Source organism: Schistocerca piceifrons, chromosome 1 (genome assembly GCF_021461385.2).
Source record: "Schistocerca piceifrons isolate TAMUIC-IGC-003096 chromosome 1, iqSchPice1.1, whole genome shotgun sequence".
NCBI lineage: Eukaryota > Metazoa > Arthropoda > Insecta > Orthoptera > Acrididae > Schistocerca > Schistocerca piceifrons.
In genome coordinates this window covers 621,620,339-621,636,637 of record NC_060138.1, presented here as the reverse complement: position 1 = coordinate 621,636,637, position 16,299 = coordinate 621,620,339, and the positions used below count along the sequence as shown (strand labels likewise).

Genomic DNA, 16,299 nt, shown 5'->3' with positions numbered 1-16,299 from the left:
CTACTAAGAAAAAATGGTTCAAATGGCTTTGAGCACTATGAGACTTAACATCTGAGGTCATCAGTCCCCTAGAACGTAGAACTACTTAAACCTAACTAACCTAAGGACATCACACACATCCATGCCCGAGGCGGGATTCGAACCTGTGACCGTAGCGGTCACGCGGTTCAGACGGAAGCACCTAGAACCGCTCGGCCACACCGGTTGGTTTGCTACTATGACATGAATAGCAGTACGTCCTTGTTTAATTAGAACCTTATTTTTTTTATCCGCTTCCTTTCGTAAAGACCTGTTCAAAAGCTATACAATCCAGTCGGATTAGTGTGGCCACCGCCTGTCTTCGACGTAAACGTGCAATAACCACTCGCACACGGCAGGTAGCAGCACTAGCAATGGAAGTTTATTGTGTCGGGGGAACGCGAAAAACAGTGTTTTCGTTGTCGTAATGCTGATTCGGAGCGATTTATCTGACTCCAAAAGAGCAAGGGCTGGCTTTCGGGCCAAGGGTGGAAGCATTTCCGAAAAGACTAAGTTTGTAAACTGTTTGCGTGCCTCCGTGGTTAAAGTATACTGTGCGTGGCAAAACGGCGCTAAACAAAACTGGCAACAAGGTAAGTGTACAAATAATGCACCACGGGCGAAAGATGACAGGGATGAACGACGGTTGTGGAGATGTGTACTGACAAATAGACGTGCGTTTGTTGATCAACTGACCGCCCACATGAACCAAGGGGCTACCAACAGTGTCTCCTCAATGACAGTTCAGCATACACTGCTGCGTATGAGCCTCCGCAGCAGGGGTCTGGTTCGTACACCCATGCTGACTGCAGTTCATCGGCGACGAAGGCTGGAATTTGCACGCCAATATCGCAACTGAGTAGTGACACGTGGCCTTTTCAGCTGAATCTCGTTTTATACTCCATCGGAGAGATGGCCGTTGGCGTGTACACCGTGAAACGCCTGAAAACAAACACCCTGGAACAGTTGTTGCCTGGGGAATGTTTTCGTACATACGTTGGGTTATCCTGGCTAAAATGGTTCAAATGGCTCTGAGCACTATGTGACTTAACTTCTGAGGTCATCAGTCGCCTAGAACTTAGAACTAATTAAACCTAAGGACATCACACACATCCATGCCCGAGGCAGGATTCGAACCTGCGACCGTAGCGGTCGCTCGGTTCCAGACTGTAGCGCTTAGAACCGCACGGCCACACCGGCCTGCTGGGTTATCCTGGAAGGCACAATATATCACCACAAGTATACATCAAGCCTTGAGGACCATATTCACTCCTTCATGCAGTTTCTTTTTTCTCAGCGGAATGGCATCTATTAACAGGACAATGCAACGTACCACATAGCTCGCAGTATACGTGCGTTGTTCAAACATCATCAGAATGAGTTTACCTAACTCCTCTGGCCACCATACGCCCCGAATTTAAACCGAATCGAAAATATGTGGGACCATCTCTACGGAACTGGTCGCGCTGTGGATCCTCCCCGAGAAGCCTAGCGCAGCTGGTCACAGCACTAGAGTCTGTACCTTCCAAAACCTCACTGACTGTCTTCCTGCACGTCGCCCCGCGGTTCGCGTTTCTGGCAGGCGGTCACGTTTATGTGACTGGCCAGTGTAGGACACAGTGAAGGTACCCAGGGTTACGTATCTCATCAATTTCCTGGAGTTGACAGTAAACAAATGAACATGTTTTACAACAAAAAGATGTTACAGACCTGAAGAAGACAGCGATGATTGTTGAAACCGGTCGTCTTAAATAAAGACATTTTTTATGATATCTTGGCTTTAACAAATGGAAACACAAGGAAAAAGCACACGGTTCATTTATTGTCGGATATTCATAGAATACAATATACAGCAACGAAGATGAAATGGGTTCAAATGGCTCTGAGTACTATGGGACTTAACATCTGTGGTCATCAGTCCCCTATAACGTAGAACTACTTAAACTTAACTAACCTAAGGACATCACACAGATCCATGCCCGAGGCAGGATTCGAACCTGCGACCGTAGCGGTCACGCGGTTCCTGATTGAAGCGCCTAGAACCGCCAGGCCACACCGGCCGGCAACGAAGATGAGGTAGACATGCTGCTGTCTATGGATAATGCATGTCAGCAGAGTAGTAATTGCACCAATGTTTTCTTATTTATAACGGGAATACATGTAGTACAATAGTGTAGTACTTTTAAACGATATGTTGCATTTGTGCTTTCTCTTCGTTCATATACATTGTACTCACGTAAGCTTTTAAGTGAAGACGCTTGAGTGAAGAACCGGTTTGCATTTTCCTTGTGTTTCCATTTTGTTTGCTGTCAACTGCATATGGTAGAATAAGCTACATTACGCAGGGTATCTGCACCGTGTGGTAGTACAGGAGAGTGGAAGTCATTTTTCTGTTAAGTTCTTAATCATGCCATGTATATGTGAACGGCATATTGTCACACTTTTTCGGACAAGTCTTGAGGAGACGAAGGTGATTGCCTAAAAAAATAGCATGCTATTTAGAAAGGATGTACTGCCCTTATTATCTTCTGAACAAAGAAAGTTAGAGCAAAGACAATCATGCTGGTTACAGTTCCCCTGGTAGATAAACAACATTTCAAATGAAGTTACGTGGTTCCAGAAACCATTTCAAGTGTCAAACATCTACGATGTATATATTTTCAGACTGAAGGGACGAATGAAAATTTATGCTAAAGCCCGGAATCGAACCCAGGTTTCGTATTTACTCGGCAGATGAGCTAACCACTACGCCATCGTGGAACAGTGGCTTCGCGTAACTGCATAGACTGCCCTAGCACGCCTTTCCCCTCAATCCAAATCCCCATTCACGCCTCAGCCCACTTGCCCATGTACTTGAACAGCATTGCAGAGGCTCTCCAATTGTACTCAAGTATCACATCAGCGTCGAACAAAACGGGAGATCTTGAAACTCAGGCATAGATACTTTTCAAGTCTCAAACATCTGTCTGTTCCTTCAGAACTGCACGTATGTCGCTTCAGTCTGCATTAATACAACATAGATGTTTGAGAGTTCAAAAGGTATCTGGAACCAAAGAGTTCCATCTGATTCAAGCATCTATGCCTGGGTTTCATGCAGGATCCCCCGTTTCGTTCGATGCTGAAATGATATTCCAATACAGTTGGAAAGCCTCTGTAATGATGTTCGGCATCTGGTGCGGGGGGGGGGGGGGGGGGGGGGGAAGGTGGGGGGTTGATAGCAAGTGGGCTGAGGAGCCAATGGGGATTTGGATTGAGGAGGGGTGCGCCCTAGGGTAGTCCACGCAGTTGTGCAAGACCTCTGTGCCAGGGTGGTGTAATGGTCAGCATATCTGACTAGTGAGGAGGAGACCCGGGTTCTAATCTTCATTCATCGCTTCAGTCTCTATACATAAACAGCATTTGCTTTTATACATCTTTTACTTTACTTTTGGACAGAAAGTTGTTTTGGGTGGTCTAGATAAATGGAACACCCTGTCGATATGTCAGAAAATAATCACTTGAAACCATTTTGGAATATTTAATATATCTATATTTACAGGTGTGTGTGTGTGTGTGTGTGTGTGTCTGAGAGAGAGAGAGAGAGAGAGCGATAGATGTCATCATTTAAGATAAGTCATTGAATCTCTGTAGGTGTTTGCTATCTCTCCAAGCATTTCAGCATCGGGAAAACGAGCATGTTGATCTGCGATGGTCAATTTACTGCCCACAGATAAGGTGCCTGCACGTAGCCGCTGTTCCTTTGAGGGCGAGGACGGCTGGTGTGGGTGGGAGAACGCCCCCAATGCCCATCTCAACTGGACTCTGCACAACGGCTCCAGCAGTAAGGATATCACGGGACCCGACCACGACCATACCTATGGCAACGTCTCGGGTAAGTTACCACTAGAAAGTACAGGCTAAGTTCCCTCTAAATACACTGGTGTGCGAAGCTGAAGGACGAAAGTAACTTTCGCGTGGTGAGTCACTACAAGTAACAAAGGTCGATGAAACTTGGACCATACATAGAAAGAACAGCTACAGAACAGCTACACTGACATGTGAAATCACCGCGATTCACGACGGACCAGTAGACATTACAAAATGCTGTATGCGGGTCTCTGTAGTACCGTAATGCACGCTCTGCAACATGCTCCCAGCCTGGCCACAAGGTTGCTAACGAGTTCATGTGGTAGGTCATCCCAACTACTGATTGGTTATTCGTGCAAGTAGACTTGCTGCAGTACGCCCCACCAACGTATCCCACATTGATCTATGGGATTTAAGGCGGGGGAACGGGCAGGTCAGTCCATGCTCCGAATATCCTCTTGTTCAAAGAGCTGCTCCAAATGCCCTATTCGATGTTGTCGCTCATTATCATACATATTAAGTGAAGTTAGGATTGAATGTACCCCTGAAAAGGCACTCATAGGGAAGGAAACGTTGTCACAATATACGTTGACTGTTGAGTGTAGCGTGTTCAAAGATTTCGAGTTCAGTACGACCACACAATGTTATGTCTTCCCACAACTGGACCACCCTAACGACCATCTTAGGCAACGACGGACGTACCCTCACATAGCGATAGGTGAGAACACGTAATGCACCCAGGAACATTTTCGAAGATGATCGTTTTTGTGGTCCAGATGTTATGGTCCGGGGACATGCAATGTTGCATGTACGCACTGACCTCGAAATCTTCGAGCACGGTACACTCACCGCTCAACGTTATTGCGTCGCGGTACTCCTTTCCCCTGTGCGTCTTTTCAGGGATGAACCTAGATCCCATCGAACACGTGTGGCATGCGATGGGCCGACATTCGACAGCACGTCCACATGCACCAACCACCATCCAGCGGTTTTCAACCAAGCTGGTGGAGAAATGGAACGCCCTAAAGTGAGAATTATTTACCATCCTTGTGGCCAGCAGGGGAATACGTTGCAGAGCACACATTGCCCTACGTGGAGATCACACACCCAGTTATCACCATGTGCCCGCCTTTCGTAATGTGTAGTGGATTATCAAAAAGGGAGATAAAATTCTTATAGTCATGACGGATTGGAACGCTGTCGCAGGGGAGAGGCAGAAGAAAGGGATAGGGGAGAATATGGTTTTGGTAATGGGAACGAGAGAGGAGGTACACTAATTGAGTTTTGCAATAAATATCAGTCAGTAATAGCGAATTCTCCGTTCAAGAACCACAAGAAGAGGAGGTATCCTTGGAAAAGGATATTAGTTACATTACATCTTGGTCAGGCAGAGATTCCGATATCAGATATTGGATTGTAAGGCGTACCTACGAGCAGATATAGACTCTGATCACAATTTAGTAATGATGAAGAGTAAGCTGAAGTTTAAGAGACTAGTCAGGAAGAATTAATGGGCAAGAAAGTGGGATACGGAAGTACTAAGTAATGAAATGACGCGCTTAGAGTTAGGTCAGAAGGCAGTTCAGTTGAAGAGGCATAGACATCTCTAAAAAGAGCAACCACTGAAGTTGAAAAGAAACCCGTAGCTACAAGGAAGGTAACTGGGAATAAACCGTGGGTAACAGAAGAAATACTTCAACTGATCGACGAAAAAAAAGAAGTACAAAAAAGTACAGTGAAATTCTGGAATACAGAAATGGAAGTCACTTAGGAACGAAAGAAACACAAAGTATAGGGAAACTAAGACAACATGGCTGCATGAAGAATGTGAAGAAATCGAAAAAAAAGAAGATCGTGTAAGGACGGACTCAACATATAGAAATCCAGTATTAAAGTCATAATTCAGATGAGCTTAGGACGATTTAAGATCAAATAAGGCAGAAGGTAAGTTTGTTTGTGTGGCCATTCTCCGCAGCAAGCATATAAATATTTGTTTTGTAAATAAAACTGCCTTTTCCTGCTGCTAGCTACTTTATTTATCCCATACGCGTTTCTCCTTCTCCTGTTCTAAGGCATCATCAGTGGGATCTATAACAGTTTTGTTAGTTTTAGATTACTAAACAGTTCACTTCGCGATTTTTTTGTAAAAAAAGTAATTACTTACGATTTGCTGATCTTCATTTTCTCACATCTGATCTGGAGGTCGCGCTACCACTTTTATCACTGTCACATAATCACATCTTTGTGTTCTCGCCTTCCACACACTGTTCACCATGTTTCTCACTCTTTTTTGTGGTGGACTAATGTTCTTTTGTCACTCGATACAACTATTTCGTCGTACACTGTTTTTCACAACGTAAATATTGCGACTCCATTACGTGTTTCACCTTCTTTGGCATGTTTACCTATTTGTTGCCAACCCAACGAGGTATATGTTCGAGGCTAACTTCTGTTTATGTTCTTTATACCGTGTGTGTGTATGAGTGAGAGAGAGAGGGGGATGGAGCCGACGAGTTATCTAAACATTTTATCGGAATTATTCAAATCATTGTGGGAAGTGACAAAAAAAGGATTATTCACGTTGGTGTGTAAAATGGATGAAACTGGCGATATACCATCATACTTTCAGAAAAACTTGGCCCACACAATTCCGAAGCTTGCAAGAGCCGACAGGTGCGAGAATTATCGTACAATCAGTTTAACAGCTCATGTATCCGAGTTGCTGACAAGAATAAAATACAGAAGAACGCAAAAGAGAATTGAGGATGTGTCAGATGACGATGAGTTTGACTTTAGGAAAGATAAAGGCACCAGAGAGGCAGTTCAGACGTTGTGGTTGATTATGGAAGGACGACTATAGAAAACTCAAGACACATTGATTGGATTTGTCGACCAGGAAAAAGCGTTCGACAATGTAAAATGACGAAAGATGTTCTAAATTCTAAGAAAAATAGTGGGAAGCTACAAAAGAAGATGGGTAATATACAGTATGTGCAAGAACCAAGTGGGAACAATAAGACTGGAAGCTCAAAAATGAAGTGCTCGGTTTAGAAAGGGTATAGGACAGGGATGTAGTTTTCTCCCCTACTGTATAATCTTTCAGTCGAGAAGCAACGATGGAAATAAAATAGAGATTCAAGAGTGGGATTAAAATTCAGGGTGAAAGAATATCAGTGATAACATTCGCTGTGACATTGCTGTTCTCAGTGAAAGTGGAAAAGAATTACAGGATGTGTTGAATGGAGTGAACAATCAAATGAATACAGAATATGCAGTGAGAGAAATTGTTTCATTGAAGACTCAGAAAAATACAGCGGTCTGGAAAACTATAACCTGTAGCGGAGATTTCTGTTCTCCAAAAACGTCAGTCAGTGAGCATAAAACACGTTCCACAATTGTGCAACACACTGACATCATCGATAGTGGCTTTTAATCATTTATATCAATCCGACAACCTTTCTTGGAGACGAGAATGAACTACACTGTATTCCAATCGCTTGGTACACTTCGTTGCTCCAGCGACCTACGATGAATTGCCAGGAGGTAAGCAACTTCTTTTCCATAATCTGTATATAATCGTCCAGATATATGTAATGCGCATACTATGTAACTTAAAGCTGCACACCTTTTCTCTTTCCCTGAGGAGAGGGGTGCACGTGACGTGAGACCTGTAGCAGCCAGCACAGCTGAGTACTGCGTTGTTGACGGTATCCACTTAACAATGTGAAAGGTCAAAGAACAGCAAGTCATTTACGTATTATTCGTCGAAAGAAAAGAGCATATATCGCCAGTGCTTTTGAATGTGTCCGAAGTACAGTTAAAAAGAAAGATGGAAGATATTTAGAAAAGTTTTTTAATTTTACAATCGAAAAGAATGATTAAGCTGAAGTGGGTCGTCAAACTTAAGATTAAAGAAATAATGAAGTAAACAGGCGAAGAAAGAAGATTACTGGAAGTGATAACAAAGAAGAAGAAATCTTTCCCGGGACATATACAGCGCCGGCCGGGGTGGCCGAGCGGTTCTAGACGCTACAGTCTGGAACCGCGCGACCGCTGCGGTCGCAGGTTCGAATCCAGCCTCGGGCATGGATGTGTGTGATGTCCTTAGGTTAGTTGGGTTTAAGTAGTTCTAAGTTCTAGAGGACTGATGACCTTAGAAGTTAAGTCCCATAGTGCTCAGAGCCATTTGAACATATACAGCGTAGGTATGTCTGCACGAAGAATTATAGAGGCAAAAGTGCAAAGTTTGAGGTAGGAAGAGAACTGCAGAACACTAGAAGAGAACGAACATACAAACAGATGAAAAAAGATACTCAGAACAGGACATGATGTAGGACTTCCCTGTTAAACCCGTCAAAAGACATGTATATTAATAAAGAAGAAGTACGAAAAGGAAAAAGAGCAGCGATGTAATTTCGAGAAGGCGTGCTATTAAAAATATGTATCCTATGTTCATGTGAATGTTCATCAGAGTATCGTGCCAAAATTTGAAGTAAACAGGTCAAGAACTTTTCCAAATTTTTGGTAGCAACGTTTCTCGTTTGTACACTGCTGGCCACCGTAAATGCAACACCCTGAAGGAAGCATCCGAATCAAGTGAAATTTACACCATGAGTTTGCAGCGATGAGATATGCAACTGATTAGAATTTCAGCGCAGATGCACATCACGCACGCCTGTGGCGCCACCTCATAGCGCCATTTAAGGCTTGGCGATTTCGACGAGTGTACGTTCGGCACGTGTGTTTACCTTGTGGTAGTTTCACAAGACGATCAGTTATGCCTCGTAGACAACAGCGAACAGCTTTTGATCAAGTATCCGAGTTCGACAGAGGAAGGATAGTGGCTTACCGAGATTGTGGATTATCATACAGAGAAATCGCTAGTCGTGTTGGACGAAACCAAACAACTGTAATGCGGATATGTGACCGTTGGATGCAGGAGGGTACGACGGACCGACGTGGTCGATCGCATTCACCTCGGTGCACCACTGCACGTGCTGATAGGCAAATTGTGCGCATGGCAGCGACGGATCGCTCAGTGACATCCCGAACCATAGCACAGCACATTGCGTCTGTAACGCATCATCCAGTGTCTGCGCGTACCATTCGACGCCGTTTACAGCAGAGTGGTCTGTCCGCAAGACGTCCATTGCTTCGTCTACCATTGACGCAGAACCACAGACGTCTCCGTCGCCAATGGTGTGATGACAGACGGATGTGGACGGCAGAATGGAATGACGTTGTCTTTACTGACGAGGCACGCTTCTGTCTGCAGCACCACGATGGTCGGATTCGAGTGTGGAGACACCGTGGAGAGAGGATGCTGGACAGCTGCATTATGCACCGCCACACTGGTCTTGCACCGGGTATTATGGTATGGGGCGGTATTGGATATTACTCTCGCACGCCTCTAGTACGCATTGCCGGTACTTTAAATAGCCGGCGCTACATATCCGAGGTGCTGGAGCCAGTTGTCCTTCCTTACCTTCAGGGCTCGGCCACAGCCATATTTCAACAGGATAATGCGCGACCACACGTGGCACGCATTGTCCAAAGGTTCTTCGTCAATAACCAGATTGAATTGCTTCCCTGGCCGGCTCGCTCTCCGGATCTTTCGCCGATAGAAAACATGTGGTCCATGGTTGCTCAACGAGTGACCCAGATTACATCCCCAGCTGCCACACCGGATGACCTTTGGCAACGTGTGGAAGCTGCTTGGGCTGCTGTACCACAGGAACACATCCAACGTCTCTTTGACTCAATGCCGAGACGTGTGGCAGCGGTGATCTCCAACAATGGCGGCTAATCTGGCTACTGATTCTGGCAGGAACCACATGTCACACACGTCTGTAAACGTAATCATTTGATACTTGGTCAACATGTTATCTACAAAATAAATTTTGTTGTGCTACCCATTGTCTTTCTTGGTGTTGCATTTACGGTGGCCAGCAGTGTATATTGCATATATATCAATATATTAAAAACGTATATAGCCTACCTCCGTCCGAAGGTTCATTAGAGTACCGTGTACATGAGATAAATACGTTTAAAGCTTTACGAGATTTTTGGTAACAACGTTTCTTCTTTATATATTAAAAACATATTTACAAACATATTTATATATTATATTTATATTTCAAAAATGTATAGCCTATGTCAGTTAGAATGTTCGTTGGAAATTGTGGAAACATTTGAAGTAAATCAGTCAAGTACTTTTCGAAATTTTTGGCAACGTTAAATGCCACGACCATGATTTGTGATTCAAAACAACAGCTTTGAAAGCACTTTCGTTTACTGTTGCGAAAAGAAAATGTTATATCGTAAATAAAGTTGTTGGAACGCAAAAAGAGTGAAACATAACGAAACTGAATAAACAGCTCATGCAGTTTAGTTGCTTCAGCTCCAAAATAAGGTTTGATAGGTTTCTTTCCGTTTCGTCTTAATATTACTACCTACTGATTATGGCATCAACGTCAAGAAAGAGAAGGGAACGAGGGTAAACGTAAAAGAAGTTACAGACGAAGTAAAAAAAATGATTTAGCGGAGAGGAGCAATGTAAATGATATAAATGGCAGATCCAAAGAGGAGGGAGTGGTCGAAGTAAGATGCCATACATCTTTCCACGACTAAACGCTCCGTAATGACAGTGTCTGGGTTCAAATAACTACAGCACTTGTCGGGCAGTGCGAATTTTACTTATTCTTTAATTATGTATTACGGGGTGTTTTTCTCATCAATACTCCTATAGATATTTGAGGAACTGTTAGGCCGTCGCATTTGGGGGACATTTATCTTTATTTCTTTGTTAGCGAACTTGACAATGCTTCGCAAGTGCTAAATGTGTATGGTAATTGAGAATATACATCCTAAACTCCTCTCCCCCCCCGCCCCCCCAATTGTCTCTGCCAGTCTCCTCCTCCCCCTCTTTTTGCCTCTTTGCCCATCTCTTCTTCACCCTCCTCCTCCTCTCCCTCTCTTCGCGTAACATCTTCTAACATCTTCTCCCCGTTTCTCTCCATCTCCTCCTTCTACCTCTCGACGTCCATTTCCTCTCTCTTCGGCCTTAATTATTGTTATTACAAATGAAACCTTCATTGGGAATTAGAGTTGCTTAAAATGAATAGGTAAATCGGTTAGGATCACAGGTATACAGAGTATGAGAGAGACCTCTCCAGTTGCTGAGTTTGTGTCTGTAGTAACTTCAGTAGCAGTATTTAGCAAAGTTTTAATATGCGAAAAGGCAGGATTGATATTCTAATCATAAGTCATAAATTTACGTTTCCATTTTTTTGTAAAACCGACGACAAGGAAGAAAACAAAACAGTACATTTTTGTGTATTTAATTTTTGTTTGAAAATATTTATTTATTTACTATTTATTTTGATATTTTACGCCCACATTGGAGCACTTTATTCAATCCATATACATTTCAATCTTAACACTAGTTGTAGATTTGGCTTTCCTCTTCTGCCCCCAAAACTTCTTCAGCCTTTCGGACCTGGCTGCCCTTTCTTCATCAGTTATTGTGTGAATGTTTTGCGTGTAAATGTCTTTAGTTTAAATCTTGTGTCACTGTGTTTCAGGATCTTCTTCTCTTCTCTGCCTTCAATTTGTTTCATTGTCAAGCCTAACTCGTCTAAATCATTTTGAACTTCTTTGAACCAGTTGTTCTTGGTCTTACTTTTTCCAAAAGTAGGTGAACAGTTGTTTCTGTGCCCGGTTTCTGGTAGTCTGGAAATGTGGCAAAAAAAAGCAACCCTCTTTTTCCGCATTGTGTCAATTATTGACTCATTTTCTTGATATACAACTTCGTTAGGTAATAGTCGCCACAGTCCCTCTACTTGGTACTTTTCTGTTTATAATTGTTCTAAGGATTCTTCTGTCTGCCTCCTAAAGTTTGTCTGTGGTTGATTTGGTGTTCATCTTGAAGAGTAGCAGAGTGGTAGTGTCTAAGTTTTTCATTTATCGAGAGACATTTTTTCTTGTTTGTTGGCCAGGTGATGCGTTGCGCTTGTTTCAGTTTAGTTGTTATGCTTTCTACTGACTTTTCTCGTTTGAATTCCAACTTATAACCTCCCCAAGATATTTCAATTTATTTACAATTTTTATTTGTTTGTTATCATTCTGTGTAATGGCTGGTGTTTCAACCTTGAAGGATGGTATCAATTCTGTCTTTTCAAACGAGATCCGTGGTCCGACTTTTGCTGCTATTTTTTCGACTTCTTCAATTTGGTGTTTAGCCTCTTCCACGCTATTAGCGAGCAGCGCTAGATCATCAACAAAGGCCAAGCATATGAGTTTCATATTTCTTCCAATCTTGACGTTTGGTTGGCATTTCTTATTCCACTCTCGCATGACTTTCTCCAGTGCGCAGTTAAATAGTAGTGGAGAGAGGCCATCCCCCTATCGAAGTCCCGTCCGGATTTCAAATGATTCAGATAGTTCCCATCTGAATTTAACTTTTGATTTAGTATTCTTAAGGATGAGTCCAATAAGACTGACGAGTTGCAGGTGCAATCCAAATTCCGCGAGGATTTTAAGTAATGTCTCACGATGGATACTGTCATATGCTTTCTTGAAGTCAACAAAAGTGGTGACCAACTTCTTGTTTCTCACTCTTTGAAGTTTCATGGTCCACTTAAGGCTGATAACTTGATCTGGATAGCTTCTTCCAGGACGAAATCCTCCTTGATATTCTCCAAGTTCATGGTCGAGTTGTACCTGAATTCTCGTAAAGATAACTCTAGACAAGATCTTACATGTGACATCAAGCAGCGAAATCCTCCGATAGTTGTTTGGATCCGATCTATCACCCTTTTGTGTATTCGGTGGATTATAGCTGTATTCCATTCTTCTGTCATTTTTTTCAGAATTCCCTATATCTACTATGTGCTTACGGAAGTTCTGAAGTGTTTGTTTATTTGCGTTCTTCCACAGCTCTGCGACTAGTTGATTCTCCCATGCTGCTTTGTAGTTCTTGAGTCACTTACTTGCTTCGATCTCTTCACTGAGATCTGGTGGTGTGATCTTCTCTGCATGTGTTTTGTTTTTTGGATGTGGTTCGAAATCTAGGTATTCTTTTGGTTCATCGGCATTTAGTAATTCTTTGAAGTGATCAGCTAGTACGTTGGCATTGTCTTGATTACTTCTGGGCTAGTTTCCCATTTTTATTTTTCGTCATGAGTGTGAGTGGAATGTACTTTGATTGATATTTTCTGAATTTCCTACAGTAGTTCCTTGTTGTATGTCGTTTGAATGATTCCTCTACGAAATTTAGGGTTTCTTTTTGACGATCTCTTTTGATTCTTCTGATTTCCCTGGCCGTTTGCCTTCTGGCAATGGTTGGCTCTTCTCGAGATTTTTCAGTTTTCTTTTTCTGGTCTTTCAACCATGCTTTTTGCCTTTTCTGTATTGCTTTACCAAATTCTTCATTCCACCAGGCATGATTGTTTCTTCTTCTGACTGGGGCAATCTCTTCGGCGATGTTTTTCAGTTTATCAATAATCGTTCTGCGAGCTAACTTCCCGAAGATGTTCGGGCTCACATGCGGTTCCTCTTCGTCGAAATGTCTTGGCTTAAACTCGTCTAGGGGTTGAACCGCACGTGTCGCATTACACGCCCTAAATTAGACACTTGTGACCCTTTGATTAAATTGACTGGCTGATGGCAAGTTTTCGAAATACAAAGTTAACATAACATATAATAACTGTAATAATAATATCGGGAACTAAATTAACGATCCATAAATGATGTACGCCACACAGTTGCGATTTGGTTAGAATAATGTTTATTCCGAAAGCAAACTAATAGCGAAAGTGCTCGTATTTAGAGTTATTGTTACACTCGAGCGCACATCCATTTGACACAGTTCGATCATTCACAATCTCATCGCGAATTACCAGTCCAATACTCCACCTCGTTAACTACGCGAAAAGCTAGAGTTCACATCAGGCGCGCGGCTGCTCACGGCTCCGAGACTAATTCCCGCGATACCACACATCGCTAAATTTTCTAAGTCGTTTCACTTCCTAGCTGCCTAAACACGGACTGTCCGCTTTCGCGTCTCAGTCCGAACTGTTCCTTTGGTGTCTCCAGCCAACTGTCCGTTTTTGCGTCTCCATCCGAACTGTCCCATTTGGTGTCTCGACCAGAACTGACCGCTTTCGCGTCTGTACCAGTACAGTACCATTTGGTGTCTAGACCAGCACTGTCCCTCTGCCCGTCTCCGACAGCGCTTCCCGCGCACCGATCATCTTCGCTCAACTGAATAGTGCAATTCCCTTTCCTGAAGCCGTCCATCTCATTGGCTGCAGCTTATTCTACATTACTTTACATTTTAACATATTTAAATAAACAAAGCTTGACCACTTTCACATTCTAAATAAAGTGACAATAATATCCATTACATAATAAACGTTAAATTCTATTACATAAAACCAATACAATTTCTTTCTTAGCTATGAATTCCACGGCCAGTAGCCTGCACCAATGTGCTTACTGATAAATAAATAAAGAACAAAAGTAACTATTAGGCACTAAACTTCAGAACAAATATTCTGTTACCTAATCAATCAATGAGGTGCTGACAAGAATAATAGACAGAAGAATGGAAAATAAAATTGAGGATCTGTTAGATGACGATGAGTTTGGCTTTAGGAAAGGTAAAGACACCAGAAAGGCAGAAAGGCAGTTCTAACGTTGCGGTTGATAATGGAAGCAAAACTGAAGAAAAAGCGTTCGACAATATCAAATGGTGCAAGATGTTCTAAATTCTGTGAAAAATAGGGGTAAAATATAGGGAAAGACGGGTAATACACAATATGTAGAAGAACCAAGAGGGAACAATAAGACTGGAAGAGCAAGAGCGAAATGCACGGATTAAAAAGGGTGTAATACAACGATGTAGTCTTTCCACCCTACTGTTCAATCTATACATCGAAAAAGTAATGACTGAAATAAAACAAAGATTCAAGAGTTCTACTCTGAGATGATTAAATTGGCACAGGAGAGGAATTCGTGGCGGGCCCCATCAAACCAGTCAGAAGATTACGAGTCAAAAAAAAATCTGAATCTCGTTTCTGCCACTCAAAATAATTTTTGTCTTTATTTTATTTGCCTGATCACCGAGATAGCGCAATGATTAGCTTCTAAGACGCACTCGTTTGGTGAGATTGATAAATATTAAAAAATTAAGCGCCTTTCTAAGGCTCAAAACAATTAATAATTTTTTTCAGAGAAAAGATATTCAAAAATGTGCAAGGGCTCTAACGAGTAGCAGGTCTCACAGAATCCTGCCCGTCCGTCGATTTTAAATTTTGTCGTACCTTCCCAAATCAAATAGCCAATAAAAGGATGGTTCCTTTGAAACCCAACGGCCGTTTCCCTTTTCCAACTTGTCCCTTCCGAAATTTCTCTTACTCTCTATTAAGTTCGTCGTCGTCGGGACTTTGAATCTTAACAGTCCTTCCGTTTCCCTTACAAATATTATATGCTGATTCAGTAATACTTTGCGTTGTACGCCTAATTTTAACAACAAGACGTGCTACGACCTGTCTATTCTTCCATACTTTCTGAGGAAGAACCTTGTGATCCAGACTTCCAAAATTATAACATTTTCCCTTTACAATTTATATCTCTCCTGAAATTTTCTTTCATTTCTTCCATTAATCATTCGATTTGGAAATCAAGAAGAAATGCTATGCGTCGTCCATCCGCGTTAAACCTTTTCGTTTTGACGCCCATTCGCCGGCTGTGTGTTAGTTTCGCTACAGGAACTTGTCTAATGTAACAGTTTCTCACTCAACCGACCGATACCTAATGGACCTAGTTCCACGCCTTCCTAATCTGGAAAATTTACGGTTGGTCACCAAGAATCGAACCCGGGAGCTCTGCATTACTAATATAGCTTTCTAATGACAGGTACAACTGTACAAGATATGAATTAATCTTTCCTTCGCAGTGCGAGGGCTGGGTGAAATATTCTCGGTCTGTCAAAAAGATAACATTGATATCAATGAGTTTTGCTTTTGTGCAGTGACAGTTGCTGTGACTTGCAGAACTACGCGAATCAAACTGCGACACATTCGCAGGTCTTGCAGGTAGCATTGCAACGCGAGTGGATAAATGTGTTGCCATGTGCCTTGGACTTCTGCTGATTGGGAGAAGCCAGCGGCTTGTGTTTGCTTTGCTCCTGTGTGCAATGTCGGCCAGTTGGTATTAAATATGAGAAACCCTGATATAAAAATGATGAAACGGAAGCGCTCCACATGAACCAGTCCGACTACATGTAGACGTGGAGTGGATTACATGAACATAAAAATATTATTCTCTTTCAATTTTCATCTTACTAACTTTCTCGTTAGTCTTTTTAAAAGAATAATTTCAAGCAGGAAATATTCGTAAAACTTATTTCACTGACACTTAGGATTTATTATG

At 42.4% G+C, this 16,299-nt stretch overlaps 1 protein-coding gene across 4 annotated transcripts in view; it reads left to right on the top strand.

The window, feature by feature from the left end:
• The window catches only part of LOC124804395 (leukocyte tyrosine kinase receptor), an 874,407-nt gene that overhangs the window by 402,371 nt on the left and 455,737 nt on the right, over nucleotides 1-16,299 (top strand). For all 4 annotated transcript variants that reach the window (XM_047264751.1, XM_047264750.1, XM_047264749.1 and 1 more), the window contains exon 5: nucleotides 3,728-3,889. In XM_047264751.1, coding sequence (XP_047120707.1) covers nucleotides 3,728-3,889 — 162 coding nt within the window. The remainder of the gene's footprint in view (nucleotides 1-3,727; nucleotides 3,890-16,299) is intronic.